The sequence below is a fragment of the Loxodonta africana genome, chromosome X (genome assembly GCF_030014295.1).
Source record: "Loxodonta africana isolate mLoxAfr1 chromosome X, mLoxAfr1.hap2, whole genome shotgun sequence".
Lineage (NCBI taxonomy): Eukaryota > Metazoa > Chordata > Mammalia > Proboscidea > Elephantidae > Loxodonta > Loxodonta africana.
Window position 1 is genome coordinate 109,611,504 of NC_087369.1, and position 14,186 is coordinate 109,625,689.

Here is a 14,186-nt window from a genome sequence, read left to right on the forward strand (position 1 = left end):
GTTGTACTTTTTCCTATAGGATTACTATGAGCTGGAATCGATTTAATGGCAACGGTTTTTTCTTTTTTTTAATCTTTAGGATCTTATTTTAGACAGTGGTATGTCAAAACTACAAACAAAAAATTCAGGTGTTATCTTGTTCTTTTATGATAGAGCATATGCATGCAAGATCGATAACTGGTCCTTGCTGTGTCAGCAGCTTTTCTGTCTACAAATATATTGGGGAATTAACTCACACGCATATTCACAAAACATTCATGTAATAGGAAGAGGAATCCGAAGGTCCTCTTCTGATATATTCTTCACAACCTCCAGTACCTTATCTTACTCTTTTCTGTCAAAATCTTATAACTGTCACTGTGTAGGACTGACTCCTCCTGAGAGCCAGTCAACAGTATTCCTCAGTCAACTTGCAGGATCAGTTTATCTGTGTAGAACCCATCTTATTGGAGTTCGGAGAAGGACTTTTTAAAATTTTTTTTCCCCAAAATACCCATATTGTGACCTCATGGGCATAAAGAGAAAATACATGTTGTCCTAAGCTATACTTTCCTATTTGACATTTCAGCACACCAGTTTCAAAAAGTAAATTAACTTTGTGTTGTTACTCCAAAATAATTTCATTTTTAATGTCTTGTTCTTATAGGAAAAAATGAAAATTCTGTATATTTTATGCAGGTTTATATTCTAATTACAGAATGTATTTCTTCCCTCTGAAAAAAATTTCAATTGTATTTATTAGATATTATACACATGTTAGGGAAACCCTGGTGGTGTAGTGGTTAAATGCTATGGTTGCTAACCAAAGGGTCAGCAGTTCAAATCTGCCAGGTGCTCCTTGGAAACTTTATGGGGCAGTTCTACTCTGTCTTATAGGGTCACTACGAGTCGTAATAGACTCGACGGCACTGGGTTTGGTTTTTGTTTGGTTTATACACATGTTAATGCCTTGGATGGTTATTTCATACTCAATTTTTATTTTTGGTGTTGCGAAAGTATCCTAGCCAACTGAAATCTACAGTAACAATTTAATTCATTTGGTGTAACCATAAATTACTCCACTTATTATAATTCACTTACAGCTTCATTTATCACATGAAATTTAGTGACAATTATTTTTTATATTCTATGTACTCCTTCCTTTTGAACACTTTAATAATTTAAATAAATGAGTTACATTTATTACTATAAAATGCTATAGCCTGAAATGTTACAGACAATCTTCTAGCACAACCTTCTAATTTTACAAATGCCTAGAGAAATTAGGCAGCTTGCTTGTGGTTACAATATTAGTTATAGGCAGAGCTGGAACTTAGAGCCCAAGTCTTCTGGTATCTATTTTTGAGCTGATTCTACTATATTATAGAGTTTAAAGACATTGAAAATTGATCTCATTACATAATTACATACGTTAAAATATTTTTCATTCCATGTTTTCCAGGGTCAAGGTGTATTTGGGCTTGATGTCATTGAAACACCAGAAGGACAGAAGATGCCACAACTAATCGTTCAAAAGGAGTTAGATAGGGAAGAGAAGGATACATATGTAATGAAAGTAAAGGTTGAAGATGGCGGCTTTCCTCGAAGATCCAGTACTGCTATTTTGCAAGTAAGTGTAGCTGATACAAACGACAACCACCCAGTCTTCAAGGAGAATGAGATTGAAGTCAGTATACCAGAAAATGCTCCTGTAGGTACTTCAGTGACACAGCTCCATGCCACAGATGCCGACATAGGTGAAAATGCCAGGATTCACTTCTTTTTCAGCAATCTAGTCTCTAACATGGCCAAGAGACTGTTTCACCTCAACGACACTACTGGACTTATCACAATCAAAGAACCACTGGATAGGGAAGAATCACCGAACCACAAATTACTTGTTTTGGCAAGTGATGGTGGATCGATGCCAGCAAGAGCAATGGTGCTGGTAAATGTTACAGATGTCAATGACAATGTACCATCAATTGATATAAGATACATCATCAATCCAATCAATGGCACTGTGGTTCTTTCAGAAAATGCTCCATTCAACACCAAAATTGCTCTTATAACTGTAACAGATAAGGATGCTGACCATAATGGAAGGGTGACATGCTTCACAGATCATGAAGTCCCTTTCAGATTAAGGCCAGTGTTCAGTAATCAGTTCCTCCTGGAGACGGCTTCACATCTCGACTATGAGTCCACAAGAGAATACGCCATTAAATTACTGGCCGCAGATGCTGGCAAACCTCCTTTGAATCAATCATCCATGCTCCTCGTCAAAGTGAAAGATGAAAACGACAATGCTCCGGTTTTCACCCAGCCTTTCATAAGTCTTTCTGTTCCTGAGAATAATTCTCCTGGCACCCAGCTAACAAAAATAAGTGCAACAGATGCAGACAGTGGGCGTAATGCTGAGATCAGTTACCTGCTAGGTGTTGATGCTCCGTCTGAATTCGACCTAGATCATCGTACAGGCATCCTGACTGCAGTGAAGAAACTGGATAGGGAAAAGCAGGAAAAATATTCTTTCACAGTTCTGGCAAAAGATAATGGGATACCACCCTTGATGACCAATGCCACAGTCTTAGTGACCGTTCTTGATCAGAATGACAACAGCCCAGTTTTCACTCACAACGAGTATAACTTCTATGTCCCTGAAAGCCTTCCAAGACATGGCACAGTAGGACTAATCACTGTAACTGATCTTGATTATGGAGAAAATTCTGCAGTCACTCTCTCGATTTTAGATGTGAATGATGATTTCTCTATTGATCCACAAACTGGTGTCATCCGACCAAATATTTCGTTTGATAGAGAAAAACAAGAATCTTACACTTTCCATGTAAAGGCTGAGGATGCTGGTAGGGTATCACGTTCTTCGACAGCCAAAGTGACGATAAATGTGGTCGACGTTAATGATAACAAACCAGTTTTTGTTGTCCCTCCTACCAACTACACTTATGAATTGGTTCTACCATCCACTAATCCAGAAACAGTGGTCTTCAAGGTAGTTGCTGTTGACAATGATACTGGTACGAATGCAGAGCTTCGTTACAGCATTGTGGGAGGAAATACAAAAGGTCTGTTTATAATTGATGAAACAACAGGCAACATTACACTGAAGGAGAAATGTGTTGCTGCAGATCTTGGTTTACACAGACTGGTAGTCAAAGCTAATGACTTAGGACAACCTGATTCTCTCTTCAATATTATAATTGTTAATCTATTCGTGAATGAGTCAGTGACCAATGCTACACTGATTTATGAACTGGTGCGCAAGAGCATTGAAAATCCTGAGACCGAAAATATTGAGACAACTCAGGCACCCTCACCAAGCACTGACTATGTCAAGATCATGGTTGCTATCGTTGCTGGCACCATAACTGTGGTTCTAGTACTTCTCATCGCTGCTGTGGTGAGATGTCGCCAGTCCCCACACCTTAAGGCTGCCCAGAAAAACAAGCAGAATTCAGAATGGGTTACTCCAAACCCAGAAAATAGGCAGATGATAATGATGAAGAAGAAGAAGAAGAAGAAGAAGCATGCCCCTAAGAACCTGCTGCTTAACTTTGTCACTATTGAAGAAGCTAAGACAGATGATGCTGACACTGATGGAAACAGCATCACACTAGACCTTCCCATTGAGCTAGAAGACCAAGCCATGGGCACCTACAGCTGGGGCACAACACCTACTACTTTTAAGCCTGATAGCCCTGATTTGGCCCAGCACTACAAATCTGCCTCTCCACAGCCTGCCTTCCAGATCCAGCCTGAAACTCCCCTGAATTCGAAGCACCACATCATCCAGGAACTGCCTCTTGATAACACCTTTGTGGCCTGTGATTCCATTTCCAAGTGTTCCTCCAGCAGTTCTGATCCCTACAGCGTTTCTGAGTGCAGCTATTCAGTGACAACCTTTAAGGCCCCTGTGTCTGTTCACGTCAGACCGGTAGGTAATTCAAATTTCTAACTGAGCTTTCTAACTTTATTTTTTATTATTTTCATTTGAAGTAGGGCTTTATACAATCTGTTGAGTTGAAAACCTGAACCTGTTGCTGTCCAGTGGATTCTGACTCATAGTGCTCCCATAGCGACCCTATAGGACTGAGTAGAACTGCTGCATAGGGTTTCCAAGGAGCGGCTGGTTGATTCGAACTACTGACCTTTTGGTTAGTAGCCGAGCTCTTAACCACTGCCACACACACACACACACACACACACACACACACAGAGAGAGAGAGAGAGAGAAAAGATCATATTTTGCAGAATTATCCAAATAGATATATGGATTCATTTAAGTTTGGTAGAAAATCAGAATAAAATGACTAATGATTTAGGAAAATTGGGTGTAGAATGATGATTATAATAGGGGGAATTTTGTCTGTAGATGGCAGTATGATGCTTCTTCCTAGAGAATATACTGGAAACACTCTAAACCAATGTAAAGTTAGAACACTGTCCTCAGTCAATACTGTTGTGTGCGAGAGTTTCAGAACAGTCTGGGCTAGGTACATCTCAGTAAACCTGTTCAAAATCTGATGAGCATCTCTTAATACTAATGATGTTGAGAATTCCAGATGCACATGGGAAAATCTGTGTATACCCAAGGTGTCTAAATAGCACCAAGAGATCTGCTTCCTCCCCACCCTTGCCAGCCATGGCCAGACACACATACAGAAAAAAAAAAAAAAAAGTCATTTTCAGGTTAGGAACTCACCATTATTCCTGTGTGTAAAATCTATCTTAATTCGCACAATATAACAAGAATGGAGTTAGAAAAATGAGGATACGTGCTTCTCACTCTCATTTTCAAGCCAGAGAATGAAATATATATGAGAACCTTATTTTAGATATCCATTTAAATATTTGCATATTTATACAAGATACTTAGAACCCTTCCGTAGACATTCTTAAGAGATAATAAGTTTTGAAAAATGAAATATGTTTGCTTTTTTATAATGGGCATGAAGGAAAATAAGATGCAAATTAAGATGGAAGAAATTTGTGCAGAATAATTTAAGACCCAATAAATTTATGAAAGCAAGAATTTGCATAGTGGCTTTTTATCTGTATTCCATAGGGAAGATGAAAAAAAAAACTACAAATTCATAAGTAAATTATTTAAGTTTGCTTCTTTCCTTGACAAAGTCAAGTGATACAGTCCATCTACAGTTTTTTCTCTTGAAATCATGCCATATATTGACTTTATTATTTTGTATATGTCTTAATCTCAGTTTCAGTGAGTAAAGGCTTTTGAAAACCTAGTCAGGCTTAACAAAATGGTAGCAGTGTGAAAGTCAAAATAGGCTTCCTCTCACAAAAAGTTAGAGATAGTATATAAGTCTATTGGGTTCAAGACAGCAATGAAAATAATTTACCACAGGTTTGGAAATGGCTTTAAGAAACAAGGTCATTCAAAGATATGCACAGTTAAATAACACAATAGTATTAACCTACTTTGTTAAACACACAATGCAGGTAAGTTCCTTATTCAGTTGTGAGTGGATTTTTGTTACAGTGGGTCCACAGTTATGCTGTTGCAGATGGCAAAATAGAAACATCGTATTTGTGTGTGGGGGTTTCTTTTATGCTTTGAGTGAGTTTACAGGGCAATGGTTATTTCCCGAATTTGGATGAACCCCATGTTTCCCTGCCTAGGTGGATCTTAGATAAGTGACACACATAATAGATGCCTAACATCTCATGGTGTGTTTTTGTTTATATTTAGCTATTTGAAACAGCACTCAATTATATAATTCTTGTCATTATTATGCATTTCAGAAACATTTCTCAACCGAAAAGTATCCTTTATGATGAACACTTTATGTGTGTTGTGTATCCCAATAGCACTTTTTCCAGGGCTCAATTTGTGATTAGTTTTAAAAGAGTATTCAAAGAGTGGGGTTTGTGAATTACATCTGAAGATCATCATTTTTAATATACTGGTTCAGAAAGTCAGTTAAAAGAGCAAATTCTGGTTTCAGCTGCTTTCAAAAGCCTGGAGAAGTTTTATGAGCTAGACATTTTTACTGAAGTATATGAATATACAGTAAGCAAGGCACAGATGAAGAAAAAAAAGTGTTTGATAACTATTTTCCTGTTTTAGTTTTTTCATATTCTATAAATTAAAATTCAATAAAGTTGATAACTTTTCATGATGGCATTTTATATTCTTTAGCTAAGAAACTTTGTCCTAAACAGAGGACAAATGGCTTCACGAATTAGGAAAAATATGGAAAAAGTAAATGCTAATATGAATAAATTGGTCATTATTAGTTTTTATTAGCTTAAAGGGCTATCCTAGAATCAGTGAGTTCTGAGATGACTTACTGAATTTTTTCACATCTTGAAAAATCGCGAAATAGTAGATCGTATGTCATTGGTTCACAGTTGTTTCATATTCATTACTAAGTACCTTCTAAAAATGAATTGGAGAACTTAAGCAGACTAATGTGATACTAAAAATAATTTGAATCTTCATATTTTGTGCTACATTTGCAATGTTCTTCACCCTTTCTATATACTCTTCCACTTGTGATCAATTCCAAAAGAGGCATCTTATATTCACTGACTTTGCAGAATGCAAAAAGATAAGCACTGAAAAAGAAACTATATATTTAAAAATTCAGGTACAGTTGGTGTCTTCTTTTTAAAAAAACATACAAAATGGGAGAAAATATCTGCCAATACAATATAAAATCGTTGTTCCTTAAAAGAATTCTGTGACATTGGGAGAAAATATTAGTTACTAGAAGGCAGAAATAGTCCAGTGAATTTTATACAAAGTAAGGAATGTATTTTCCAAAAGACGGTTTAGAATGCTGTTTACATTTAGTTCATTACCCATCAGAATAAAAATACAGGCAGTCCGCAGGTTACTAACAAGATCCGTTCCTGTGTCTTTAAGTTGAATTTGTAGGTAAGTTGGAAAAGGTGCATATAGTTCTTATTTAGCCTTACAGTACTTTAGTGCAAGAAAAGGCCCACAGCCTTTTCCCTGATTTAAAAGCTGCACGTGCAGCTGGTGAAGGTGATTGTGAGGAAGAATTTGTTGCGAGTAGGGGCGGTCAGTTCAATGGTTTCAAAGTGAGGGCAAATTTACATAATATTAAAGGGCAAGTACAAGTTGTCCTTAAGTCCGAAGTTCATAACCCGAGGACTGCCTGTGTAAAAGTGGAGAAATAAATTGGTTTTAAGTAGGCTGTAAGAGTTAGGGGGATTTATCAGAAATTTCATGTTTTAGAAAGGGAAAATACTTTCTAGGGATTTTTTTTTTTTTCTGACTAGTGTTCTTAAAAAAAATGGAACATTTATTACATACGTTGATGTTAGCACTGCATATATTGCATAAAGCCACCTATACCTGGGAAATATGATGCTTTTCTTTGGTATAAATTTCTATACTTATTCTGGAAGGCATTTTTGTACGTATTGTAGTAGAAATGAGAAACATAAGATTTAAGAAGATGAATCTATAGATTACCTTCTATGAACACCTTCAGTGTTTCAGAGCAAGCAGATAGCATTTGGTTGGTATGATGCTAGAAATACCATAAATATAAATAACTACTTTAGAATAAATTTTGGTAATTTAATATAAAATAGATATACTGCCAAAAACACGTCTTGCTTATCACAGTAATCCTATTAAACTATTATGAAGATTATACACATGAAAAATAGAGAAGAGAATAAAATTGAAAGTACAATTTGTTTAAAGTACCATTTTTGAGAGTCTTTTATGTACCAGACACTGTCTTAGGCATATATTTGAGGTAGTTCATTAAAAAAAAAAAATCCTAACAAATTACCGTGATTGGAGTTGGAATAGTCTTGTAATTGCAGAAATGAGGTATATAGAATAGTGGAAATTTGGGACGTTTATAAGACAATTCATTGATGTAACCATGGTATAGGTGTTATGTCTGGATCCCAAACGGTAACAGCAGACTGAGTTAGCTTAGAATAGGATTGACATTCACCACAGTTAAATTTAGTAGCATTGATTCTATGCATCTATCATTTGGTAATGTGAATTTTAGCCATGTAGCATGCTAGGCAATTAAGACTCCTAGAGTACAATCATTGATTTTGATAACATGTTATTTTTCTTGTCCTAGACTGATTCCAGGACATCAACTATTGAAATCTGCAGTGAGATATAACTTTCTAGGAACAACATAATTATATTCCCCTTCCAAAAAATTCCAATGATTTGTGATTTCAAAATTTGGCTAAGATTTGGTAATCTGAATTTCCCGGTGTAAAAGCAAGCAAAACAAAACAACTTTAAGAAGGATTTCCCATTGAATCTCATACTTACTTTAGCTGGTATCTGGAAATGAAAATTTAAAATTTATGGAAGAAACAGTGCAGTGAAATAGCAGCTTTATCATGCTGTTTCTGTTTGCTTGCTCTGAATGGCAACAACTGTGATGTGTTGTAATACGTCCTGGTGCCCACACTGATGGTTAATACATCAAACATGAAAGATGGAATTACTTGCCCTGTCTGATTGCTGAAGAGTTAAACACCATCTCCGGGGGTTTGGAAGTGAAGCTGAACTATCCAAGCTACCCTTCTGAAAGGTATCTAGGGCAAGATATTTTTTTAAGACCAAAATAAATAAATATAAGCCAAAAAACTTTAATTCATTTTTATGAAAATGTTAACTAATATAGTGTTGTTGAAAAATCACTTTAATTAGCCATCACTCTGTTTAATATGTGGATTATATAAAATAATCTAATTGGGTTCTTCCGTTGATTATAATCTTATTCCACTACTTTCATCATTAAAAATTATTTTTGTTGTAATCATGTTTTTTTTTAAATAAATACTGAAAGAGAAAACATTTTTTTCTATTTATACCTATCAAAAGGAGAATGTAAAGTTCTTTATACTCCCTGATATTTTGAAAAAGATACTGATATTTCTTGTATTGTGAAATACAGCTTCAGTCATTTTAGAGTAGAAACAAGAGTTTAGGTAAGATTTTTTTTTTAAAGATTATATCTTAATTTTGAAACTGCCTAAGATACTAGAGTCTCATCTAAATACATCTATTTTATTTCTCTGGCATTAAATTCGTGAGCATATTTCATTGTTTTGAGTAAGTTGCCACTTAAAATTAACTTTTCACGGTGTGTCACTTAGCTCATTTCCTACACAAATGAGTAAATTTCTTGAATTGGGTGTACATTGTATTTTACTTAGCACAGAATGACATGTTCCAATTTTACACTATTACCCTTAGGCTGTTTATGCCTTACATGACTAACAGAATTAAAAAAAAATCATGATTTCTTGAGACGAGAAGGGAGTATAAATGACCCTCATAATTATGGCATAAAGGTTATGTTCCCTGGCTTTTGATTCAAATACTTAATTGTGTGTCATTTTACTTTAAAATGTGAATAAGATTTGGCCTATTATGTGTATGTGCATTAAAACTAGTGTATTATTTGAAGTGTTCTTTGATGTAAAGGTATTTAGAAGAGGTTTATGTTTTATTTAGCACTGCAAATTAGTGTAATTCTTGGATATTTGATGTTTAGGTAATATTTTAAATAGGTTGATGTTAAAACTTAGTGTTTCTGTGGACTAAATAGAGAATCCCTCGTACCTCCAAGGATGTAGAGTTCCTTGAACATACTTGCTATCTGGCTCTTTAAACACTAGTTAGTTGATTGTATTGACTGTGAATGGGAACTATTTTTAATGGTAATGGAAAATGTCACATAAGTTAGAATATTGTATTAAAAAATTATTGTATTACATACTTATAAATTACTGTGTAGAAAAATGCTTAAAATTAAAATTTACCTTTGTACAAGTTATTTATATAGAACCACTAAACAATTCCTCCCAATTTCTTCTTGATAAATATTTAACTCAGATCACTCTAAAGTAAGTCAGAATCTAACCAACTTCTTAGACTCTTGGAGACACTACCTTGCAAGTATCAAGATGTACTAATAGTAGGGGGTTCTGAAATCCATAGTCTCAATTTAATTGTGAATAAAGTGGTAATGCCCAAGAGAAGGAATCAGCACTTCAAATACTCCCTAATACACTACCATGGCTTCATCACCATTTGAGTATATAATTTTTATATAGATGCATTATTAATATGAGTGTGTCATGACAACCCTGATGTCTCCTTTTCTGACTGTTCAGTGAACTAAGGGACAGCACCTCATTTTTTTTTTTTTTTTTGCCTCGGTGATCCTTGCTTTGAAGACTATAATAAGAAAAACTCCCAATTACTCCTTTGTATTTTTTTATACATGAAAATGATAATGTCTTGAAATAGTTATCCAGAATCTCTTAATGCATCCTCACTAGTTTTATGAGTGTTATCTTTGCAGAGGATGGAAATAAGAAACTTTATTTTTAAAGCTGCAAGGGTTTACATCTTTCAGGATGCAGATTTTGTGAGAAGAGTACATCTAACTTGTTTTCTATCCTGCTCTCTGAGCTAAAGCTTGCAGTAAACAAACTACGTTGATGATGTCAACACCAAAGTAGTTCCTCTTCTTGTTACAGTGAACATAAATATCAATATAAACAATGATTATTTAGATTTAACCATATTTAAAATTAAGCCATACATGAAAATACATTCTGCTTTTGTGTATTGAATTCCATTGATCTATCCCTCACCTATGCTTGACGGAATAATGTTACCATTTGAGAAAAAGACAAGAAGGCATTGAAACTAGTTTCCCACAAAAGCTAGAGAGGAGATAAGTAAGGAATTTTCCTAATTAGTTTCTTCTTATCAGTTGATTTAGTGACACCTTTAATTTAACTGTTGTTATTATTACGTGTTTCTCTTAGAAGGTATCAGATACCTCCCTACCTCTTGTGTTGGCGTTAGTGATATCCTGGAGTATTCTCAATGATGTTCTCTCTGATTCTTGTTTGCGTCAGTGAACAGGGAAAGACAAAAGGAAGGCAAATATAAAAATGAGTCAATATAGGTAAGACAAGGAAGCCTTTAGTGAATTTACAGAGGATTTTATCTATGGCATCATGTGTAGACTACTAATTGATGAGCCACAATATATTGTGTACTGCAGGCAGCCAAAGAAATATTTTGTTTTGATTAAAATCCAGAGTGCATAAATAGAAAACAGATTTGTGACATTCCCTCCTTTTACTTTAAATATAAAAGTGCTTTAATTTTTAAAAGTAAATACTTGAGCCATTACATTTCTTAAATTATTTTCATTTTCAATGGTTTGTATTTAAAAAAGATGAAAAAATTTTAATTCTATCCATTAATTAATATTTTATGTATATAGCTTCCATTTTCTCTGTTAACCACCCCGTCCACATTATCAAGGTGAACACATACAGTTTAGAATTTTCAAGTCAAAATTAGATTAAATCAGTCAACCACTATTTTGTATAAAATTTAGTAAGGTTTTAATTTCTACACAAAATAATACTGACTTGTTTTACTGTTTTGTTGCCTGCATTCTTCACTGTTTAATTAGATTTTGTAATTGTGTATCTAGCTAGGAGTGGTGTGAAGCCTGTCTTGACAGAAATGCTAGAGGACAAGCAAATCTTAAGAGACCGCTTACGAATTTAAGCCACACTTTGTAAATGCTTCCTATAGGTGCTCTTGTGTAATAGACATGTTCTCTTAGATTTTGTGAAGCTTAGTTTTTGTTTGTCTATTTAACATATTATTTAGAGGTAGGTTTCGAACATATTCAAAGGTGCTGTGATATTATAAAGTTGTATGTGTTGTATATAATTACTGCTTTTTAAAAGAACTGTGCAAGTTGTCTTTTCATGCATTATGGGTATTCATACATGACACCTGTGGCTGAATGTGGTATTTAGAATTAGGATTAAACTTTTTAAATTTTACAGTAGTCATAGGCTTTTATTTTCATCACACATATAATACACATCCATCCTAGAAAATTTAGAAAATCATAGGTAGATTTTAGGTGAAGAATTTTTAAATGATTTGGTTTGATTTAAAGCTAAATCAATAAGCTCTTTTTAACTCAGTAATTCTGTTTGAAGGCTGTATAACCTTTGGAAGTGGTGCATTTTAAAATTACAGCATTATCCTGTTCTTTTTATATTATGAACTATCCACCCAGAAATTTTTACGTGTTGGTAATTGATTGATTTATTATGCATATTTTTATGTTTATAGATGTAAGATTGGAGAAATTCATGTAATATTATAGCTTGATTAGTTGATAGTATAATATGGAGGCATGCTATGTATTTCAACCATGAGGCTGCCTTCCCTCAATGAAAACATCAAGGCTTGATGAAAAAGCTTTCTCAGTTAAAAAAAGAAAAAGAAGCCATCTAAATTTCTGTCAAAATTTCCTAACAAATAATGAAGACATTTAATTATTTTCAAGAATTCTTATACCCAACACTTTTATCTTCTTCACATTCTAGATACTCTCAATTGAAAATTGCATTAAATTTCTCTTTTTAAGTGATTAATTATATTTCATTTTCTACACATACACAAGTACTATTCAAGGAGAAAAAAGACTTTTTTGTCAAGTGAAAAATCACAGGCAGATAGTTAAATTTATGTAATAATGCAAATGAAGCATTTCAGTGGATTTTCTAGAAATACATTTTTTTCTTATCCTGGAGCCTTGCAGGAAACCCTGGTGGTGTAGTGATTAAGTGCTACGGCTGTTAACCAAGAGGTCGGCAGTTCGAATCCGCCAGGGGCTCCTCGGAAACTCTACGGGGCAGTTCTACTCTGTCCCATAGGGTAGCTGTGAGTTGGGATTGACTCGACAGCAGTGGGTCTTTTTTTTGTGTGTGTGGAGCCTTACAATTATGAGTTATTTATTGATTTACTTCATAAAATGTTATTCTCTTTGAAATGCAGTTAACTTTTAGGACATTTTCATTCTTTTTGTTCAATACTTGGCAGAAACATTAGATAACAGAAGAATGCTTTCATTAAATACTCAGAGAAAAGTTTAAATAATCCTATTTTTCCTTTATTCAATGATAGTTAAAAATAATCAAATATGTAATTCTGGTGAAAGATAATAATTTTCAAAATTCATAAATTAAACTTTAAAATGCCTTTACTTGTTTTATCATGTAACAGTTCTAACTTTAATTACAAAATAAATGCAGATCACCAGGATGCTAATGATACATTACTGAGAGAATTGATCATAAACACTGTTAACTACACGAAAATATTTCCAATAATTCAAACATGCACTTCAACTAGTTATTCTGTGCCACAAATAAACCTTGTTGTAATTAAAATTATAAAACAAATTCGATCAACTTTTTTTGCCATGTAAACACAAACATAGTCATATACAAGGTTGGAACAGATACATAGAAATAAAAATGCATGGACTCTGGAAAACTAGTTTGTGAGCCCCTATACGAGAGACTTTATTTCATTATGATTTGTATTCATTTGATCATCTGTAATTCAAATCTATGTGTATTAGGTGCCTTTTTTTGCAGAACATTGTATACATTATTTCTGATGTTCAGACTGCATAATTACATTTTTTTCACACAACCAGTTATTTAAGGGAAGGGACTGAGTTCTCTTCCAGATAGGTATCATGGCTGTGTCTATATAATATCAAAATACCTGGAGGCAAAATACGTTTTCACTCATCAGGGAGATATTTTGTCTATCTGACAAAATTGTCTGACTTTACAGAGGCACAGGTTTTGTCTAATACTACAGAATAATATTATAATAGTTTCATTTTAGATAGATAAAAGTTTGACATCCTATATAATGTTATCATTACCTGAATCTAGAGATAAAAAAACACACAGTGCTACAAATATTTATATATATATGTGCTGTACATGCATCTATTTCCAAATGCACAGGAATTATAGAAATGATGGAGGACATACAATTAAGTCTATTTAGGTGTAAGAATTGAAGGATCAATATACCAAACTCCTGTCCGGAAGTTAATATACCTAATTTTGTTAAGGAGAAAATTCATTTTAATGTGATGTACAAGAAATTCAAATATGGTGGGATTAAAAAGTTGGATTCAGTGTGTGTGCATATTTGGTTTATCTAATTTCTAGTAGAATTAAATGATATAAATTACATAATTTAAACTGCAACCTAAAGACAGCTAGTTCAAAGACTGTGCTTTTACGTTTATAGTGTTATTGTCTCTTTTTAAATTGTGATG

At 33.9% G+C, this 14,186-nt stretch overlaps 1 protein-coding gene across 7 annotated transcripts in view; it reads left to right on the plus strand.

The window, feature by feature from the left end:
• The window catches only part of PCDH11X (protocadherin 11 X-linked), a 799,800-nt gene that overhangs the window by 46,192 nt on the left and 739,422 nt on the right, over nt 1–14,186 (plus strand). For 6 of the 7 annotated variants that reach the window (XM_003412695.4, XM_003412698.4, XM_003412697.4 and 3 more), the window contains exon 2: nt 1,442–3,934. In XM_003412695.4, the coding sequence (XP_003412743.3) occupies nt 1,442–3,934 (2,493 nt within the window). Of the gene's footprint in view, nt 1–1,441; nt 3,935–8,105; nt 8,284–14,186 lie in introns of those variants that run through there. The other variant, XM_023551414.2, reaches the window with a different exon arrangement.